Source organism: Selaginella moellendorffii, unplaced genomic scaffold (assembly GCF_000143415.4).
Source record: "Selaginella moellendorffii unplaced genomic scaffold, v1.0 SELMOscaffold_23, whole genome shotgun sequence".
Classification (NCBI taxonomy): Eukaryota; Viridiplantae; Streptophyta; class Lycopodiopsida; order Selaginellales; family Selaginellaceae; genus Selaginella; species Selaginella moellendorffii.
The window spans coordinates 44817-66302 of record NW_003314284.1 but is presented as its reverse complement, the minus strand read 5'-3'; the positions used below and the strand labels follow the sequence as shown (position 1 = coordinate 66302).

Here is a 21486-nt window from a genome sequence, read left to right as displayed (position 1 = left end):
AAATCTATTCAATGGACGCTAGACAAGAGCCTAGAACATAGGCCGCGCCATTCGCGGGCTCCAGGGACACCGCCTTGTTCCCCGCTCGAGCCCCAATCGATCCACTGCGGTGCGCCACGGACGATCCCAGCAGCGATCTCCACGCCACGACATCGATATCGATCGCGAGAGGATTTGCAAGCAGCATTTCCTCGGCTAGCTTCAATCCTGCCCCACTCTTCCCGAGCGCATCGATCACGGCACTGTAGTGCTCCACTCGAGCCGCCAGGGCGTAATCGCTGCCCATCGAGCGCAGCCACTGGCAGGTCCTCTCGACGCTTCCGGATCTCGCGCACGCACTGAGGATGCTCGTGAAAGATCCCTCATCCACGATGAATCCCTCGGCACTCATCGCCCAGAGGAGCTCCACAGACTCCCCGAATCGCCCATTCGAGGCGAATCCATCAAGCATCGCGTTCCAGGACACGCTGTTTCTCTCGGGCATCCGATCAAAGAGCTCCTTCGCTCGCGAGATCTCGCCATTCTTTGCGAATCCATCCGCGAGGCTCGTCCAGGAGATCACGTCCGGGGCGGGGATGGAATCAAACACATCCTTCGCGACACCCAGTTGCCCATCCCGGGCAAGCGTGGTAACAATCGCGTTCCAAGACGCGACTGGCGAATCGCGGATGGAATGAAAGATCTGCAAGGCGTCGGTGACAAGAGATTTCTCCGCAAACGCGCCCAGCATCGCGGTGCACGACACAGCGTCCAGCTCCGGCATACCATCAAAGATCACTTTAGCGTGCTCGAGTAGCCCCTTATTCCCGTACGCCTGGATCATCACCGTACAGGAAACGATACTCCTCTCGGGCATATTCTCAAAACACCGCGTCGCATCGTCCAGATGCCCGTTATAGGCATATGCGTGTAAAAGCCCGGCCCACGACACAAGGTTCCTGTACGGCATTTGGTCAAATAGGTGCTTTGCTTGCGAGAGATTGTCTTCCCTTACAAATAATATGATCATTGTGTTTCTTGCAAACACGTCTTGCTGAGGCATCCCTTCAAAGCAGAGTTTTGCTTCTTCAAAATGCCCTCCACGGGCAAGTGCTGCAAGAAGTGTGTTCCACGAGATTGCATCCCGGTCTGGCATTTCCGCAAAGATGCTCTTCGCAAGCTCAATCTTTCCGATATCCACAAACCCCTTGATAATGATGTTCCACGAGAAGAGGTCTCTCTCAGTCATCAAATCAAACACGTTCTTGGCCTGATCCATATACCCGCTTTGGGCATACGCTGAGAGCATCGTATTCCACGAGACCGTATCCCTCTTGGGCATCGTCTCAAACACCGCTTTCGCCGCGTGAATATCTTGATTAGCCACATACGCTCCCAGCAAGATGTTCCACGAGAATTGATTGGGTTTTTCCAAGCCATCGAAGATCCCGGAAGCGCCTCGCAGGTTCCCACAATCTCCATACTTTTGGATGATGAGATTGGCGAGGTAGCGATCGCGGCAGTGCCCACTGCGACTCAGTCTGGCTCTTATCTCGTCAAGATCGCTGGAGTTTCGGCAAGAACGTATGAATCCCGCAAAGGCCTGGATGGAAGAGCAGGAGTCCATAAACTGGAAAGTTCCATAGAAACCAGAAACAACAAAACCAAGAACCAAGAAGAACCAGTGGTACTATCTGGACATAGAAAAGAAAGGATTGTTCCTTTGTTCCAGAGTTTGAATGTAAGTTGGTCATGGCCGGTTTTTTATAAGATCTTGTTTTGACTTGGAGAGGAATCTTAGAGCAAAGAATTCTTGCATTCTTCACGGGCTATGGCGGAAGGGGCAGCGCATCGCTTGATCGACACAAATGGCATCAAGATGCATATAGCAGAGATGGGATCAGGTAAGGCAATGACAAAAACGCAGAAGAATGAAGGAAAAAAAGATGATTTTGCGACGATGATCGACCAGGAGGGCCGACTGTGGTGCTGCTCCATGGGTTCCCCGAGACGTGGTATACATGGAGGTTCCAACTCAAGGCGCTGGCGGACGCTGGTTTCCACGCCGTTGCTCCAGACTTGCGAGGCTTTGGTACCGAGTGTCCCAGGGATTCATCCGGCAACTTCAAGCTCACGCCTCTGGATCTCGTGGGAGATATCGTGGGTCTCATCTATGCTCTCGGAGGAGACCCGGTACGTGATGATTTTCTAGCCTCCTAGTTTTCCAAATCCTCCCTCGATCGCAGGTGTTCGTCGTGGGTCATGACATTGGAACATCCACAGGATGGAACTTGTGTCGCATGAGGCCGGATCTCGTGAGAGCTTATGCTTCGCTTGGAGGTCCTTTCGTGCGAGCCGGAGGAGCTCCAACTTTTGGATTTCCCCAGGAAGAAGGATTCTACGTGAATCGCTTTGGTGTACGTCTGTGAATCACTTTTGTTCACAGCTCTAGAAAATTCTTTCCAGGTACCTGGGAGAGCCGAGAAAGACTTCGCTCGATTTGACACGGCCACCGTGCTCAAGAACATCTACACACTCTTTTGCCGGTCCGAGCTCCAGATCGCCGGGCCCGACGAGGAGATCATGGACTTGGTCACCACCTCGGACCCCATCCCGAGCTGGCTCACCGAAGAGTTCATCAAAGTCCAGTCCGAGCTCTACGACAAGTCCGGCTTCGAGTGCCCGCTGCGCTTCACGTATCGCGACCGCATGAGGTTTGCAACTAGGAAATCTATCCCTTTGCTGGATCGAGTTTGTTGGATTTTTGGCGCAGGAAGTTTGAGCTCATGGCTCCCTGGATCAGCATGCCAGTGACGAGCCGCTGCCTCTACATCACCGGCAAAGATGACTATGTGCGCAAGTTCCCGGGGCTGGACGAGTACGTGACCGGCGGTGGAATGAAGCGAGACGTCCCCAACCTCGTCGACGTTGCTATTGTTCCCGGTGGCCATTTTGTGGAGGAAGACTCACCTAAGGAAGTGAACTCGTTGCTCATACGCTTCTTCAAAGAGTAAAGCATTCTCATTGCCTGGAAAGAGAAGAAAATGGGAAATATTTATTTTTAAATGAAAAAATCAATAAAAATGCATTATATATTACTCTTCAGTTTCACTGTCTAGATCTTCTAGCCAAGCCAAGACACGTTCTTTGAGGCACCCAAGCCGCATTGACCAACTTCTTTAATGAAGCCAACTTGGTAGTCAGGTACGTGAAAGTCACATCCAATCATCCAACTCTTCATACCCTCCGCCAAGTTCTTGCAGCCGTGGAGACATAAACATAAGCGTGCCCTGCGTTTTGTTCGGCTTGCGGGGTTTGGAACTCCACTGACTTCTTAGCATCAAGATAGAGGCGACAGGGCGGGGGAATTCGCTGCGAAGTTTGCATGAGCTCTCGTGATATCAAGCCTGATAACGTCGTCGTCCTAAAGGATGACGAGCTTTGCAAATCATCCCTGTAACAAGATAAGTTGAAATCATAGAACAGAGTTCCAGCGCCAAGAACACTGCCACTGTTTCCTTGCGTCGAATCCCATCCACGTTCTCGAGCGCATCGTAGAAAGATTCCTCGAGTACCGACGAGTGACGCTCGACATCACTCACCCGGCACGACAGTATTATGCTGTTGCTACCACTGTGCACAAGTTTTTCTCCCACCACCACCTTCAATCGTCCATGACGAAGCGGAGTGGCGCGAGGGGCTGCCCGTTGAGCTTCCAAATCCGCCACACCAGCGCGACGAGGCCCGACAGCATCGAATCAAACACAACGCAGCCTCTCTTGGTCGTAGAGCTGCATCATCGAAGCCTTCGAGCTGGGGAAACTTGGCACAGTTCCAGCTGCTCGGTCTTCCCATCCACGAAGATAGCATCTAAGCAGAAGACCGCCTGCTTGGCGTCCAGTCCCCGAGCATGTAATGACTTCGCTGCCAACTGCGAGTAGCTGCTGATATGGTCCATCCGCCATCTCTTTGGTCCATAATTAACCCCCTCCTCCAGATCAAGATCGCTCATTAAACAATTTCTTTGATTTGATTGGACAACATCTCTGTGTTTGAATCCTTGTTTCTGCATACGAGCTTCCATTCTTATGGCATTCTCGATAGTCTACAGAAGAACGAAACTTAGAACTAAACCACGAAAAGAGAGAGAGAGACCTCTCATAACTCAGATCTCCAACAAGGAAATCTTTATTTACCCCTCGTTCTGCCGGCTCTACAATGAGAGCATGCTGCTCAGGTCAGTAGCAGCGTGGTATTGTACGAGGCTGAGTCGCAATGTATATCAACTCCTCTTTTATTACTTCCGGCGATCATGCTCTACTCTTTGAAGAAGCGTATGAGCAAGGAGTTCACTTCCTCGGGCGAGTCTTCCTCCACGAAATGGCCGCCAGGAAGAACAGCAACGCCGACGAGGTTGGGGACGTCTCGCTTCATTCCACCGCCGGTCACGTACTCCTCCAGCCCCGGGAACTTGCGCACGTAGTCATCTTTGCCGGTGATGTAGAGGCAGCGGCTCGTTACTGGCATGTTGATCCAGGGAGCCATGAGCTCAAACGCCCTGCACGAAAAATTCGATCAAACTCGATCCAGCAAAGGTATCTTGAAAAACCTCATGCGATCGCGATATGTGAAGCACAGCGGGCACTCGAAGCCGGACTTCTCGTAGAGCTCGGACTGGACTTTGATGAACTCCTCGGTGAGCCAGCTCGGGATGGGGTCCGACGTGGTGACCAAGTCCATTATCTCCTCGTCGGGCCCGGCGATCTGGAGCTCGGACCGGCAAAAGAGCGTGTAGATGTTCTTGAGCACGGTGGCGGTGTCGAATCGAGCGAAGTCGTTCTCAGCTCGCCCAGGTACCTGGAAAGAATCTGAGCTCAAAGTTGGATGGAGCAGTGATTCACGGACTTACACCAAAGCGATTCCCGTAGAATCCTTCTTCCGTGGGACGTCTAAATCCTCCGAAGGGAATTCCAAGCGAAGCATAAGCTCTCACGAGATCCGGCCTCATGCGACACAAGTTCCATCCGATGAACGCTCCAACGTCATGACCCACGACGAACACCTGCGATCGAGAGAGGATTTAGAAAACTAGGAGGCTAGAAGATCATCACGTACCGGGTCTCCTCCGAGCGCATAGACGAGACCCACGATATCTCCCACGAGATCCAGAGGCGTGAGCTTGAAGTTACCGTATGAATCCCTGGGACACTTGGTGAGACCAAAGCCTCGCAAGTCTGGAGCAACGGCGTGGAAACCAGCGTCCGCCAGCCCCTTGAGTTGGAACCTCCATGTATACCACGTCTCTGGGAAGCCATGGAGCAGCACCACAGTCGGCCCTCCTGGTCGATCATCGTCGCAAAATCATCTTTTTTTCCTTCATTTTTCTGCGTTTTTTATGATTGCCTTACCTGATCCCATCTCTGCTATATGCATCTTGATGCCATTTGTGTCGATCAAACGATGCGTTGCCTCTTCCGCCATAGCCTGTGAAGAATTGCAAGAACTCTTTGCTCTAGTTTTATAACCCAACAGCTGTGATTTATCACCAAATCTTCTTTCACATATGTATATCATCGTCGTAACCTTGGTCTCTCTTTCTCAAAGAGAATTCCACCTTGGCTTGAGCTCCAGTGCGTCAAAACTGGCTCTAATCTCGTCAATATCGCTGGAGTTTCTGCAAGAACGTATGAATCCCGCAACGGAGACCATAAACTGGAAAGTTCTATAGAAACGAAGAAAATTTGATAGTACAGAAAACACAAAACCAAGGGACGAATTTGCGCGCTACTAACTAGGTACAAGGTTATTGGCCGTAGCTAAGATCGAGGAGGCAAAATTATTTCGTAACAAAAAAAGAGAGACCTTAAGAAGGAAAAAAAAAAAAATCCAAAGCCAGCGAGGAGAGAGGAATAAAGAAAAAAACGGAAAGAACAAATGAAATGAAGGCGAGAACACTTATCATCGATAGAGGGGCGGTAGTAGTAGATCAACACTCACAGCCAGACGATCTTGGCAGTCTATTGTTATTTGTAATGTCGATCGTGTCCGGAAGATAGCTGCGAGAATTACATCGAAACTTAGCGCTTGAAACATCACAAACAAGCAAACTTACAAGTCTTCCTCCGGTTCGCTCCTCAAGGCATTTTTGGCGATGCATTGAAAGGCAGCCTCTACGTTGTAGTCTTCCTTGGCAGACGTCTCAAAGTATGGGATGTTTCCCTTGGAAGCACACCAGGCCTTGGCTTTCTTCTCGGAAACCTGGAGACACAAGCGTAAGAGAGAGTGAGAGAGAAGCGAGAGAGATTGAGGGCTAGCACTCACCACTCTACTGTTCCCTCCATCTACGTCGACCTTGTTGCCGAGAACAATGAAAGGGAAGTTCTCTGGATCGGAGGGACTTGCCTGGAGACTGGTTTAGAGACTGATAAGGAGCTTTCAAGCATCTCACTTTACCTGGATGAGGAACTCTTCTCGCCAGTTGTCCAAGTTGTCAAACGATTTCATCACATTCACGTCGTATACCAACACGCAGCAATCAGCGCCTCGATAGAATGCCACACCGAGGCTTTGGAATCGCTCTTGACCGGCTGTGTCCCATATCTGGAAAACCAAAATCCCAATTCGTAAGAAGAAGAAAGAATTTTTTTTGGAGCAAAGATCACGACCCACCTGCATCGTCACTAGCCTGTCCTCCACTTGAACTTCCTTGGTGAGAAAATCGGCTCCAATAGTAGCCTTGTACTGGTTGCTAAACTTCTTATTCACATATCTAAGAGTAGCGTCAAGGCATCAAACAAGAGAGAAATAAAGAGATTTCGCAGCTCGATCACAGCGAGAGAAAAAAACCAATAGGATACTGATTCATTAGCGATGTCTTCCCGACTCTGCGCAAGAATCACACAGATTGAGCTCGATTACTCACTCATCCCTTAGAAATCGAATATAGACCCATACCCGCTGTCGCCGAGAATGATCGCCTTGAGGAGAGTTCGCTTCCTGGACGCCATGCTGAGCTCGCGCTAGAAATCCCGGCACAGATCAGGCGTTGCGCATCACCAGTGGAGCTCTCTCCACAAAGAATCCAGCAAACCCTACGACAGCGATGCACCCCGTGTTGCCCTAATATTAAGGGTAGTGTATCTTTTCTTTTTTGCCTGTGACGTGTCGACAGACGTGGCAATTCCTCTTTTTCTCTCACCCGCGCGAATCTCCGCCGTTGTTTTTTCAACGGCTGCAGATTGCTCACTCACTGAAGCTTTTGACGCTTTTTCTTTTTGTTGTGGCCTTCTTGTTTCTCCGGAAAGCTCGACAGCTTCTTTCTTATCTCGCTGAGCTTCGCTCCAGCATCTTTGAAAAGAGCATTTGAGCTCAGTGCTAGCAAGTCCTGGATGATCAAAGAAAAAAGAAGATCAAAATCTCGTTCCTCGTCAAGAGTTATCTGGTACCTGTACGTAGCTCATTGCGGCAATGTTGCGTCCAAGGACGTTTTTAAAGCTCTGAAAATCCACAGGCCAGAAAACATGAGGGAAAGATAGGAAGAAAAGTTTACCCGCACGCTGCCGTGAATTTCTTGAACACTGGTTACAATTGCACGGGCTGATGGTGTTGCAATGAGTTGTTCATGGTGGATGCGTAGTAGCATCGTCGCTACTCTTCCTACAATTTCCACCTTTCAACGTAAAAAACACACGAGTCAGTGAAAGCAAGATCCAAACACGAAAGAATCTTGTACCTGACTACCATCGGGTATCCACTGCTTGACGTATTCCAGCAGCTTCAACGCATCCGAAAATGGGAGCATCTAGCAGTCATAGAAGAAAAGTTAAGAACTTGTAGCAAAAACAAACGAGAGTTCATACCAGGAAGGCTTGCTCGAGATCGCTAGGCCGGACCGAAGCAACAGCACGAAGGACGTAGGCAGAGGGTGAGAGACCGAGCATCATAACGTTGGGTTGGAACTTCGTTTTTTCTCCAGCCTCCTGCAAATACATGCATGAAATGGTGATCATCTTTTTTGGAGTTACACCAACCTTGTGCTCCAAAATCTTTTTTCTTTCTTCCTCGGCCAAGTCCAAGGCGTCGATGATAGAGTCCGCAGCAGACACGGTATCCTGCGTCTTTCGTCCGGCCAAACCGGAAGCTCCTTCTTCCGGAGCTTCTTGCCTAGGCGCTCTGGAGTCGTCTAGCTCGGAATCAAACCGTGCCTCCAGTTGCTTTTCTCTTTCTTCCTGTGAAGTACGCACTTAGCAAGCCACCACCAGATTTAAAACGCTACCTCTATGAAGAAAGGTTCTTCTGTCCGCTCCCACCGGCGTATCGATCTGTCATGCGATCCGGTGATAATAAAATCTCCGTAGAAACTCACTGCAAGGCACCAGATCTCGGCGTGATGTCCCTCCAGTCTTAACAGGTGCTGGAACTTGTCCGCATCCCAGTAGTTGACAACTCGGTCTTTACCAACGCTGAAAATGTAATGGGTGTTTGGAACAAACTTCAGTGCCATAACACTATCGTGATGAGCGAAGAGAGACTTGTGGCAGTCTCCAAAGTCCATTCCCCAGATCTTCATATTCTTATCCGCAGAACCGGAGGCAAGTAGAGCTCCATCGCTCGAAATATCGATGCAAAGGACGGGAAGCTTGTGCCCGTAGAGCGAGAGATAAAACTTCAAGCTATCTGTAAAAAAGATCTGCTTTGCAACATGAATCGTCAGCGTCACAGCCAAAACAAAGTCACTCACTTTGACAGTGGAGTCGAGAAGCGCAACAGCCAGATACTTTCCATCCGGACTTACACGAACAGCAAGAACATCCTCGGCCATTCTTAGAGTACGCACATTTTCAATAGTAAGCTGCTTGAATGCCTGGAACTTGTCCACGTCAAATTCCACACGAAGATAAAACACAAGAGTTACCTTGTCGTCCGCTTGAACAAGATCAAACCTCCAAAACTTCACGTCATTATCTGCGCTCCCGGTGACAAAACCTTCACCATTTGGTAGAGCTGACACGGACCACACCGCTCCAGAGTGGGCTTCCACAGCTCTCACTCTGTCCCCTGATCGAACGTCGAAAATCTCCAAAGCTCCCGTCTTGGTCCCAACGATGGCGTGATGGTTGCCAGGACCAAACAAGCCACACAGACCGTAGCCAGCCTCCATTGTCCGCAAGCAAGAACCTGTCGTTGGATTCCAGATCTTCACTGCATTGTGGCTGGTCGTCATGAGCAGCGTGCCATCCATTGTGAGCACCGCCGAGCGGACGTCCGACCTGTGACCCGGGAGATCGATGGAGTGGACTTTGGCCGACGATTCTGCCTGCACTTCGTGGACTTCCAAGCTGTTGTTGTGCAGTGAAACCGCCAGCGTGCACATCACTTCTTTCCTCGAGTGTAGAGGAGAGATAGCAAACGATCTCGCCTTGTGTTTCAGTCGAACGATTTGTAGAAGCCGGATATAGTCCGATGCTTGGAAGTCGTTACCATCTTCCGGCTCTGTCACTGCTACGTTTTCCGGTTTCTCAGTCTTGTCAGCCTTCTCTCTCTTTCTCCGTTTCCTCCTCTTGGCCTTCTTTAACGCTTCCTTGTCGTCATGCAACGAGTAAACCTCCAAAGACTTCCCGGCACACTGGCAACCGAGAAGCGTTCCCAGCTCGTTGAATCTCAAAGTGACTACTCGATCGTGGCTTTGTTTCTTCACGTCTCCCAGAAGCTGGAGCACCTCCCACTTTCCCGGATCGCTGGAAGGCTCGCTTGAAACTTGGAAGAGCCTGAGTTCCATGTCCGCACCACCAGTGACGACGTAGCGCTCCAGAGGATCCACATCGAGTGACCAGACTTCACTGCGGTGGCTCACGATCGTCTGGACGCAAGCTTGCGTTTGTATGTCCCACACACGAACGAAAGTATCCTTGGACGAGGTGAGAAGCTTGTTCCCATTCTCGATGAAAACAACATCAGTCACCTGGAAGAAAATCACGTCTAAGGAACAGAATGAATGAAGGAATGAAACTACGAGTGACTTACCTGGTCTCTGTGACCTTGAAGACGAAACAACCCAGTCTCGGCTACCGTATCCCACACAATAACGTCAGTGTCTTTGCTTCCAGTGGCAAGCAAGGAGCCATTTTTATTGTATCTCAAGGCAGTCACTGCTCCTCGGTGGCTGTTCATGGTTGATTCACACGCTCCCTTGACGATGTCCCAGATTCTAAGTGACCCATCGGAGTAGCCACTCGCAACCTCGAGTAGACGAAAGAAATCATCAAGCGAAGAGAAATGGAAGACAAGAATGTGGGAGCTTACCAGTGAGGAAGAGGCAGGCGTACATGCGATAGCAGTGACGGCGGGCCTGGAGCCTGATTCGGGGAGAGAGGGCGCGAGAGAATGCACGCAGAGTCCCTGCTTGACGTTCCAGACGAGGAGCTTGTCGAGAGCGCCGGCTATGAGGAGCTTCCCCGTGCTATCGTAGCACAGATTCGATTCCGCCGACACAACCACACCGAAAGAATTGCATTCCTCGTAGCGGAGGTAGGACTTCACCATGACAAAAAAAAACCCTAAACCCTAACCTACTTTCTTAAGTTAAGAAATTGTAAAATATTTTAAATTTTTAAACATTACTTCTTAAAAAAAATTTAAAAATTGGTTATTGCAACTAAATTTTAAAATCAGGTTGGATTCACATTAAATTTAATAATTCTTTAATAAAAATGATAATATCAAGATTTATGAATATAGTTACCATGTATATTATTTGTTATATGTCATCCATATAAACACTTATTATTTTTATGACATTTGTGAAGTCAAAATAGTTGTATTTTTTTCTTAATTATATATTTTTTAATATAAGTTTTCATTATATTTTTATATATATAGCTAATATTAATTATATGGATGGCAATTCAAGTTAATAATCTTTTCACATTCATAATATAGTGTGAGTTCTGCTTTTTTTTTAGTTTTTATATACAAAATTTTATTTATTTTCAAATCAGTATGCTAAAAGTGAATTATGAAAAAATTAAATTTCAGGGAGAAAAAGAATAAATGAAATTCTAAAATTTTAAATCCTCTTTCAAATTTATGAATATTTAATTCAAAAGATATAATTTTAGTTAGAAACCATTTGGTGGCAACTAATGGATAATAATATGTACAGAAAATTATGTTTAGAATTAATAATTATAATATTAATATTAATTATAATGAAATTATTTGACATTTTAAAATAGTGATAAAAATTATAGGTATAATAACCTTTATTGGAATCAATAAATGAAAACAACAGAAAATATACATATTTTAAAATCTATAAATGACTTCCACAAATAATTAAGATTTGACACCAAAACCCGGCTGACTTCACCGAAGTTTGCCGTTCCACGAAAGAAAACACCAACTACCTTCACCAATCACTTGCAGAACATGCAACCATGCCTCCTCCAGCAAATGCTGCAACCAGCGTCAGCAAAACTTCCACCCCTTCAATAAAATTCCAAGCAGAAGATTTGGGCCATTCAACCCCAACAGATACATTAATTTCAATGCCACATCTAAGCTGTTCATCTAGCACCAATCTGAAAAGCTCATCTCCAACCACCTCAAAGAATCCGAACCAACCACACCACCCACATCCAACGAAGCAAATTAAGCCTCCAGCAACTTCAAATCCTGGGACTAACAACACAGCGAACCCTAGTGAGGAACACAAGGATCACAGAGCAGGAGTAGGAGAAGCAACCATGCCTCAGCCATAGAGTCAGGTATGCCATGATTATGATAAGATCAGGAAGGAGTACAAGGATAAACTTTGCAACCTAAGCTACTGCACCTGCAAATTGTTCAAAGCCCTCGATCAACACATGCACCACAAGCAAGCGAACCACTTCCCAACACCAGCCGACATCGCATGGCACTTTCTCAAGCAAAACTCCTTCACATACACCCACGGAGCAATCAAGAAGGAGTTCTAAAAGCCCTTAAACCATTGGCTCAACACTCAACTCGAGGAGATGAAGCAAATCTGCACCAACCTCTGGGACATCAGGAAGATTGTCTCCAAGCAGCCATCAACCCCATCAGCAGCTCATGAATTCACCTACAAATTCAAGTATAAAGAGCTCAACACCCGCTACCGGAAGCTCAAGGATGATCATACTGCCCTCCTGGCTGAGGTAGTCGAGCTCCAGGAAGATGGGATAGATCCACCAGACAGTGTCCCCAACCATGAGCTTACACTCCCGCAGTAGAAGTGTTGCCTCTATCAACTTAAGCAGCAGCAACAACAAGTGATGGAGACTAACTAAGACAATGTCTAGTTCTGTCGGGGGAGCAGAGTGTATCAACCAAAAACCTAGGCTCAGGGGACTCTAACCTTGAACCCAAGGCTGCATCAGAGTTATAGGTTTGATCATACACAGCATATACCATTCATTAGCATATGCTGACAGTTAAAACCGCTAGCCTTTCAAGGGGGGAATTCAAGTTGTGGATCCCCATCTCCATTCATCATTTTCATATCAATACACAACATTCATTCACTCATCTTTCTTTCTCAACCCCTGAAGATCGGGCCCTTTTGTTTTCTCATTAGTAGATATCCAGCAAAGAGGAGTATCTACACCTCTTCAACAACATAAATTTTTATTAAGAAATTGTGACATATATAGAGCAAGCTAATTATATTATTTCCCAATAAGCTATATATAACTTAACATGTAACATGTTTCATATTAGGGTTAAATTTTTGCAAATTTTAGGGTTTAATTATTATGGCATCTTTTACAAAATCTTTGAATAGTTTATATAGTTAATGATATCTTAAATTAAATATTTTAATTAAAATATTTATATTTTAATTATATATTTTATTTTATTTTTTAATTGTATTATGATTTCAAGGGTTTTAGACCAATGTGTGGGTATCAATTTAACAATGATAAGTTTTACACAAATTAAATGTTTAGATTATCTTAAGGTTGGACTGAATTAGTTTTCAACAAATCATTCTTCTTCCTTCTTTTTGTTTTTCTTTAGTAGTTTTTTTTGTCTCTTTTTATTTTAACAATGTACTTTTAACAATTAAAACACTCTTTGATCTATGTGTTAGTCAAAGGAAAATTTCATGAGAAAGTGTAAACTCCCAATTAATAAAGTTTGGATTAGCATTATTGTTGTCTAAAACTCAAAAGAAAAGGTTAAATTTAATGCACTAAAAGTGAGTAGTGATGTAGAAAAGTTTTGAAGAGCCATGAAGAAAGAATGGAGCTAAAATAAATAAAGGAAATGAGTTTTTAAGTCAAACAATTTTAAATTGGATTGGACATTTTTATTTTCTAAATCATATATATTACATCAACCACACGAGCGTAAGGGTAAAAGGATATTATTCATGGAAGTGGTTTGCATTACTATAATATGTATAAAGGTGATTTTTATTTGGCATCATCATTTAACATTGGAAAGACATTGTTAAAATGTAGCTTTAATCTTCATTGAAATTGCATTTTGGTCATGTGTTGGTTAGTCAAATACTAAGACCATTGGACGAGGAAATAATTTGTTACACGTTGCATGTAGTAACACTTGGTTTGTTTAATAGTGGTGTTATTCCTACTTATTAATCCAATTGATCAAGAAAAGTTTATAATTATAAGCATTTTTGTAAATTATAAACACAAGATTAATCTTATTGCATATCAATTATTAGATGGTAGAATAAAAAAGAATATATTAGAAAGGTTTTAAGAAAGTTTATAAACTATAAATATAAAATTAATCTAAATGAGTTTGATCGTAAAATATTGTAGAATATCCAAGCATATTTTAGGTATATCCACTACCATCTTAGTCGTCCTACAGGTTTGCTTAAGCAAACAAAAAATGTTTGTGACAATGTTTTAATAATATTGATTATTATAGTAAGCATAATGATTAATGGTAAACAGTAGAAATACTGTATTTAGATGAGAAAGCATAAGATCTTTAACAACTTCACAAAGGCAGAAAACACTAGATCTTTAACAACCTCACAAAGGTCAAGGCATAATTGTTTCTTGAGAGTTATATTGTTCCATGAAATAATAGTGATGACCATCTGAAATTCCAATGCATAAATAAATGCAGATTTGGAGCTTTTGCACAATTATTATAACTTGCTAATGGTACTTCAGTTTTAATTAGTATTGTTAAACATACTAGAGAAGTGTTGATCAAAGAAATCAAAATCTTGAAGAACATAATCACTATTTTCAAAAAGAGCCGAAAACTAGGAAAGGGTCTCATAGTAAAAAGTTGAAGTGAAATATCAGCCAAGTCTCATATAAGAAGTGAAAGTGGACTATTGGCTAAATTGTATAGTAATTAAAAGCTTGATTTGGTTGAGGAAGCTATAGAACTTGGATTATATCCCATTAAACATTGTTGCTATACTAATTTTTGGGTCAAAATTAGGAAAATGTTGTTAATGTTGAAGAATTTATTGAAGTTGTGAATGAATAATTGTATTAGATTGCTCTAATACGTGATATAAATTCTATAAAGCATCAAGATTTGATTAGAGGTGAAAAAGGATTTAGGGAAGCTAAAGTTTAACTTCTATTGAAGTAATAAGAGTTGAATAGATCATGAATATAGGTTTAACGTTCAATGTTTAATTGATCTATTCTTTTTTTAATCTTTTAAAATTTGTATTCAAATCTTAACTTACTTGTAAACAATAAAAAAGAATGATTTAATATATAATCTGTAAAATTTCAAATATAAAAAGAAAGAGCCCATGAATGAAAATATACCTTCTTTTACAATCAGTTAAGTGTTCTAGAATAGTTGGGGTTAAACAATTTTGGATTTCAATAGTACTAGATTGAGTGGTCTCATGTGAAGTCCAAACTCATAAATTTATATTTATTATCAAATTAATCTTGGGTTAGCTTTATTAGTTAGTTGGGATGCATTAAGGTTGACATTGAGCTCCAACTGGGCTTGACCAACAAAGGCTGTAAACTTGCAAGGAAGAATAATAGATTATAAACATCTAAAACAAATTAATAAATGATCTATAAAATTGTTAATATAAAGGAAAAGGGCTTTCTTCTCCAATTGATTAAGGGTTTTGAAATATCTAAACTTACGTGTCTTTGGTTTGAGTAATACTAGCTTGTGTGATATTTAAACTCAAAACTTTTACATATGGATTCTTTTCTAGAGCCTTTATAAAAGCAAGATTTTGAGTTTTTATATTTAAAGTGTTTAACATAAATCCATCTTTTATTCTCTACACTTTCAATATTTATTAGTAGTTTTATTGTCTTTGCAAAAAAGAGTTTCCTCTTGACAATAAGCTCCGATAAAAATATTTTAATAACTTTCTAAAAGAAAATAAAAACACTATCTACTTTATATAATATAGAAGTTTCTAAATTTTACAGTATAACTGACATATAAAGAAGTTTTATCAATGACTTTATAGCTATATTTTGTTTTCTCTTCCATTTTAAAAGTGATATTTCTCAAACCTTTAACTTTAAAACTATTAACTTATGCTTTAAGAAAGATTAACTTTATTATATTAATATCAAGTGTCTTTATAATACACTTTATTTTTATGAATATTAATGAAAAAATTTAATAAAATAATAATTTTCATTATTCAACTGGAATTAATCTATGGAGTAATAGATATAGATTGGGGAAGAAATAATACACTTACTGAGAATGATATAAATATTATTCTTAATGAATATAAAAAACTTTTATCTAAAATACCTGAATGGAAACCTTATTCAAATTTTGTTGATTCAAATTTAATAGATATTAATGGAGGAGGTGTTGTGATCAGAATACAACGTTTAGTTGGAAATCCTCCAATTTGTTCGAGTGGAGGTACAAAAGAGAAACCTATATTTGGAGGGTCATTACGAAGGTCATTATATGATATTTTAACAAAAGTTAAAAATGATATATTTAATGCTAAGTCTGATGAATGTAAAATTATATCTAATAAGTATTCTATTCGTTATGCATTGGTGAATGAATGGAAACCTTTTAGTGTTTATACAAATATAAATATAAAATATAGTCATTATGAAAATTGTCAAATTAGTCAAACCACATTAAGTGCAGGATTTTCAGATCATTTATTATTTAAAGGTCAATTTTTAACTTCATCAAATGGTAGAAATATTTTATATCTAAAATTGAATTGTAAACTAGCTTTATTCTCTGGAAAGAATCTTTTATGGGAATCTCCTAACAAAGTATACAATAATAACTATTGCTTTCTTAATCTTCAAAATGATGGTAATTTAGTGTTATATACAGAAACCAAAAAAACATTATGGTCATCTAATAAATATTGTAATGAACCATCTAATTGTGTTGTATTTACATATTTTACTATTCAAAATGATTGTAATTTAGTAATTTACCATGCATTAGCTCAAACTAATATTTGGTGGGCATTAAATATACACTCATATCTAGGTTGTATTCAATAAAGTAACCATCTAATTGTTTAAATAATATATAGGATTAATAATAAAACTTATATTTTAAGTCATTTATTAATCGTAGCTTTTAATTTGAAATCTTTGTTTTTTTTAAGAGTGCACATAATCTCTCTCCCCATAAGACAACGTATAAATTAATAAAGGATTTGTTTAGTGATCCGTTTTAAACCTTATGTTTTCATACACTCGTTTTTAAATACTTTATATAATTGATTACTGTATATGGCTCATTTAAAATCTACTTGCCATTCTATTATTATAAATATTGAGATCGCTCTTAATGAGCCCTACTCATGAATAAAAAGTGAAACTCTTTAGAAATTTTGCCTATAGATGAAAATAAAATTACCCACTAAATGCAATTAGCAAAGGTTATGTGAAGAACTAAGCTAAGAATCTCATGCTAAGAAATGGTAAGAGAGAGCATAGAGGTGGAATTATTGAACACAGAAGCTATATGTTTGGTAAATGTTTGTTTTACACTTAGTAATAGCTTCACAACTTTAACATTGTCACAGCTTCAGTGTTTCTTGAGGTGCCATAGACTCTTTTAATCAGCATTGCTGCTCACCATTGCAGGCAATGATCCTGAAGCACAAAAAAATTATGGCTCTCAGGAAATGCAATTTAGGCAAGAACAAACACCTCCTTCTATTCTCAAATCCTAAAAAATCCAATAGAAGGATAAATACCAATATTAATTATGATATAATTTCAAAATTATGCAAATATATAAATACTACTCTATAATAGACTTATAAATAAAAATTAATCCTATATTAGTAAGACTCTTCTTACTATAGCAAATTTGGTTTTGATGACCACAAAGCAAATCTAAATCCTTAAGCACAAGTGTTAAAGACAAAAGAGTGGAACAAAAGCTTTAGGCATTAGATGAAAAGATGGAGCCACACTCCTAGTGTATAAATTGAGGAATAAAGGCATAGGAACCCTATAGCAATCCCAAAACATTCTAGATTCTGACACTAAAATTGGTGTGCAAAATAAAGCCAAATAGAGTTTGGTGTAATTTCAAGATATATACTAATGGCCTAATGTGAGTATATAAATACCTCCAAGTTAGATGCAAAATAATGAGCAACATTAAATAAATCATTAGTTGCAAAACAACTAATAATTACTTTTCAATTTTCTTTCATAAGACTCAAATATTAAACTCATATGATGAAATTATAGACTGTATGACTACTTGAATATGACTAAACAGTAATATGCTGAAATTTAATGTCAAAGAAAAATGATATAGATATCTATTAATTCAAGTACTATACTATAGAAGCATACTACTAATAATAAATATTGTCAAAATAAAAATATTGTGAGGTCCAAGTGTATAATTACAATGTTATATATTAATATTAGCATAGTGAGATTTTGATAGTTATCAAATTGATTTCAATCCAGACCATGCACTCCTATTTATAAACTAATATATTTTGAGCTAATTAATATGCACATTTCTGTATTCCATTTCCATATTCAATACACTCACAATATGTTATTAAAATAATATTTATATTAATTATAATAAACAGCAATCATGTAATTTACATTATTATTATTATATTTTTGACAATATAAAGATACCCTCTAGACATTGACTTCTTTTACATGAACTGCGTCGCTAAACACCATAAGTGAAACACACCACACTACCTCGTTTGAAACTTGCCGAATCTCGTACTATACTTGCTTGGTAGGACTCTCGTCAAGGCAACGTCAAAATGCGAGGCGCCCACTGCTACGGAGTCCAAATCGTCCTGAAACGTTGGGTTACACGAAATTTTACAATCAAGACTGCTTCAGGGCATACTAACCTCCAAAGCAGCCAGTGCAGCTTCTCGACAAACAGCAGCAATATCCGCTCCAGTGTAACTTTCCGTGTAAGAAGCCAAGACATCAACTGAGACATCGGCCTTGCACGGGGTGTTCTTCATGTGAATCTCAAATATTTGCTGCCTGGCTGCTTTATCTGGAGGACCAACGTAAATAAGCCGATCAAATCTTCCTGCAGAGGACAACTAGGAAAAATGAAAAAGCAAGAAACAATTTAGTACCAGGACGGAGAAGCGCGGGATCAAGCTTATCTGGCCTGTTCGTGGCAGCAATCACTGAGACTCCATTCCGCGGAGACACTCCTGCATATAACGCTCAAAGTCAGATGAGAAAAGATGGCAGCATGCAACAGCAGCAACCGATTTACCATCCATCTCGATCAATAACTGGCTCATGACACGGTCTTCGACAGATATGCCATCAGTTCCGCCACCTCCGGAGCTTCTGGTGACAGCCAAACCGTCAATCTCGTCGAAGAAAACAACCGACGGTGCAGCAGCCTTGGCCCGGGCAAACAGTGCTCGCACAGCTTTTTCGGACTCTCCAACCCATTTGCTGAAGAGTTCGGGCCCTTTGACAGCAATAAAATTTAGTCCGGTCTCTGCTGCCACTGCACGAGCCATCATTGTCTTGCTACACCCTGGAGGCCCGTAGAGCAGAACTCCTCTTGGCGGTGTGGTTCCTATCCGGGCGAAAGAGTCTTGGTGCTTGTGAGGCCATTCCACAATTTCCTTAAGCTGTTGCTTTACGGCACTTTGTCCACCGATGTCACTCCAGCGAACTTTAGGGACCTCAAGGATGACCTGTCAACAAAGCTGAAATGAGCCTGAAAGTTGATCAAAACAAGCATATAAATACTTCTCTCATTGCACTTGGTCTGATCTTTTCCCTGGCCAGCTCGAAGTCCTCTCTTCCAACGCTGAGTGACGATGCAGATTCAGTTTTCGAATGGACATGACGACGCAATGCGCCAAGTGCTGCCTCGTTGCAAAGTGCACTTAAATCAGCACCAACAAAACCGTGTGTTGCACTGGCAAGGGCCTGCACATCTTCACTGCTTAGCGTGTGTTTGAGTCTCGAAAGATGGACTTGTAAGATTTCAAGTCGGCCTTTAGGCGTTGGTACACCTGCTTGATCCCGGTTAGAGGAGCAAATAAATTTTCATTTCAATATTACCGATTTCGATCTCGTAATCAAATCTCCCATGACGCCTCAAAGCCGGATCTATACTCTCTGGACGGTTTGTTGCGGCAATAACAAGAACACCGTTCTGGTGCACGCCATCCATAGACGTGAGAAGAGTGGCCATCAAGCGTTGTCCAAGTCCTTCACTGCCTTCTCTACGTTGTGGCGTGATTGCATCCAGTTCGTCTATAAAAACCTTTAGAAAGCTACGTTAATGGAAAACATAAGAAACCAGTAAGGAGCCTTACCACTGAAGGTGCTTCCCGGGCAGCTGAATCAAAGATGGCTTTCATTGCCGCTTCGCTTTCGCCGTGGTACTCAGTCACTATTTCAGGACCATTGATTACGAGCATTTTTACGCCTGCTTCCTTTGCAACAGCTTGCGCAAGGGAAGTCTTTCCAGTTCCTGGAGGTCCATACAAAAGTACTCCTTTCGTTCTCTTTAAACAGTACCTGGAAAAATTTCAGTACCATTTCAAAACAATGTGAAACAGCAACACATACCTCGCCAACGTTTCTGGCTTGAGCAAAGAATACTGCACAATTTCCTTGAGAGTTTCAATCTCCTCCGCTAATCCACCAAGCGAAGAATAGGATGACGTAGTTTCCGTGAAAAGCCGAGTTCTGGTTTCCACCGTATCAGACTCTTTCAAAACGCTTTCCTCGTCCAGTTCAATGTTAACAGTCGTCTTGTGATTCGTAAAGTAAAGAATCCCGCCTGGGTTGTTCGCTTGCAGTGACAAACCTTGGAGCTTCTCGCTCAAATCTAGCTCTTGAGAAGTCAAGCTCTCTGCCGCCTTTACGTGAAAGACACAGTCACTCCCACAAACCGGCACAGTAACCATATTTCCCACAAGTAGAAGCCTCCCGGATAGCCAACGAGCTGCCAGCTTTTCAATAACTTCCTTCATCTTCGATGATCCACCTGTCAAGTAACTCCTTGCTGCTGCACTGCTTATCTCTCTGATCCCGGTTGTAGACTTCGCAGGAGGCGGAGTCTTCAAAGGAGATCCCTTGAACGGAGAAACTTTGAATGGAGAACTGGGAGCCGCTGACTCCCTCTCCAACTCCGAGTGTTCTAATGCAAAGCTAAAAGATCCTTGGCATATTTGAAGAGAGAGATGCTTACACTCTTGGATAGCTGCAACGCATTCTCCTTCACCAGAGCGTGGCAAATGCAAAAGGTTGGCGATGTCACGGGAGCGGCATGTAGCTCGTAGAGAACTGATCAAGAGAACTGAGCCGAGAGCCGGGCAGCCAAGCGTTTGAGAAAGATGCGATGAAAGACGAACGTTGTTCTTGACAAGCTGGAAAGAAGAAGACCAGAGACTTAGAAGGCTATATGGTAAGAAGATCACGTAACTTTACCGTTTTGGAAGGCCATACAGCTCCAACCGCGAACACTCCTCCGGCTTGCTCTTGCGACGCACAGCTCGCATTGCAAAGTAATTCCAACGAATGTGGCTCTCCAGAATCCGCCGATCGAGGCGACACCGCGACCTGTTCACATTCGCAATGAGATTGCGGGAACGCAAAAGGATTATAATTCTCACCGAGACGAGCTGCGACACCGAGATCGAAGCCTCGAGCATCGCCGCATCGGACATCCACACAATGGCGGACGATCCACTCGCAAATGCGGACGAAACGACGCCTCTGTACGCATTCCTCGCAAGAAGATCACACCTGTCACCGGAAACTGTAGCTCGAGCCGATTCCTCCGCTTGATCGCCACCAGGCGAGGCAGGAACTGGCGGTGAAGACGCGATTGACGAGCGCTTCCTGACCATGGCGCGGTAGAACCCTAAAAGCCTAAAACCTAAAACCCTTGCCACGTCGGAAAGGGTAAAAAAAATGTGGCCATATGGCGTCATGTGATTCAGCCGGCCCAAGGCGCCGAATGACGTGGCATCGGCGCGCGCGGAACTAGGTCAAAAAAATTCCTGGCAATTGG

General features: G+C 42.4%; 6 protein-coding genes across 9 annotated transcripts; 1 reads left to right on the top strand and 5 right to left on the bottom strand.

The window, feature by feature from the left end:
* Window positions 1–4: 4 nt before the first annotated feature.
* On the bottom strand, window positions 5–1606 carry LOC9656357 (pentatricopeptide repeat-containing protein At4g02750). Its single transcript, XM_024679001.1, has 2 exons — window positions 588–1606; window positions 5–467 (listed from the first exon to the last, which is right to left on the bottom strand). Exons 1-2 carry the CDS (start codon window positions 1604–1606, stop codon window positions 5–7), a joined length of 1482 nt encoding a protein of 493 aa, XP_024534769.1.
* Window positions 1607–1751: 145 nt separating this feature from the next.
* Window positions 1752–3074, top strand: LOC9642865 (epoxide hydrolase A). The gene is made up of 5 exons (XM_002973943.2): window positions 1752–1883; window positions 1952–2172; window positions 2226–2396; window positions 2446–2693; window positions 2753–3074. Exons 1-5 carry the CDS (start codon window positions 1811–1813, stop codon window positions 2991–2993), a joined length of 954 nt encoding a protein of 317 aa, XP_002973989.1. The 5' UTR covers window positions 1752–1810; the 3' UTR covers window positions 2994–3074.
* Window positions 3075–4067: 993 nt separating this feature from the next.
* On the bottom strand, window positions 4068–5579 carry LOC9642864 (epoxide hydrolase A). Its single transcript, XM_002973755.2, has 5 exons — window positions 5388–5579; window positions 5095–5318; window positions 4889–5041; window positions 4589–4836; window positions 4068–4537 (listed from the first exon to the last, which is right to left on the bottom strand). Exons 1-5 carry the CDS (start codon window positions 5551–5553, stop codon window positions 4297–4299), a joined length of 1032 nt encoding a protein of 343 aa, XP_002973801.2. The 5' UTR covers window positions 5554–5579; the 3' UTR covers window positions 4068–4296.
* Window positions 5580–5682: 103 nt separating this feature from the next.
* LOC9642863 (ras-related protein Rab7) lies at window positions 5683–7212 on the bottom strand. The gene is made up of 7 exons (XM_002973754.2): window positions 6934–7212; window positions 6837–6863; window positions 6649–6748; window positions 6433–6579; window positions 6301–6381; window positions 6092–6237; window positions 5683–6035 (listed from the first exon to the last, which is right to left on the bottom strand). The coding sequence occupies exons 1-7, from the start codon at window positions 6984–6986 to the stop codon at window positions 5966–5968; spliced, it is 624 nt and encodes a 207-aa protein (XP_002973800.1). The 5' UTR covers window positions 6987–7212; the 3' UTR covers window positions 5683–5965.
* Window positions 7094–10525, bottom strand: LOC9642862 (WD repeat-containing protein 3). Of its 4 annotated transcripts, XM_002973753.2 has the most exons (11): window positions 10282–10525; window positions 10003–10218; window positions 8894–9940; window positions 8720–8842; window positions 8255–8668; window positions 8010–8207; window positions 7839–7958; window positions 7712–7780; window positions 7529–7648; window positions 7425–7475; window positions 7094–7363 (listed from the first exon to the last, which is right to left on the bottom strand). In XM_002973753.2, the coding sequence occupies exons 1-11, from the start codon at window positions 10519–10521 to the stop codon at window positions 7226–7228; spliced, it is 2736 nt and encodes a 911-aa protein (XP_002973799.1). In that variant the 5' UTR covers window positions 10522–10525; the 3' UTR covers window positions 7094–7225. The 4 variants fall into 4 exon arrangements, with proteins under 4 accessions (XP_002973799.1, XP_024534571.1, XP_024534570.1 ...); XM_024678803.1 differs by having other exon boundaries at window positions 8720–9940; XM_024678802.1 differs by having other exon boundaries at window positions 7839–8207.
* Window positions 10526–18041: 7516 nt separating this feature from the next.
* Window positions 18042–21026, bottom strand: LOC9656356 (calmodulin-interacting protein 111). The gene is made up of 9 exons (XM_024679061.1): window positions 20896–21026; window positions 20037–20839; window positions 19781–19985; window positions 19524–19728; window positions 19206–19474; window positions 18715–19150; window positions 18569–18649; window positions 18329–18519; window positions 18042–18271 (listed from the first exon to the last, which is right to left on the bottom strand). Exons 1-9 carry the CDS (start codon window positions 20914–20916, stop codon window positions 18164–18166), a joined length of 2319 nt encoding a protein of 772 aa, XP_024534829.1. The 5' UTR covers window positions 20917–21026; the 3' UTR covers window positions 18042–18163.
* Between the last annotated feature and the right edge of the window lie 460 nt (window positions 21027–21486).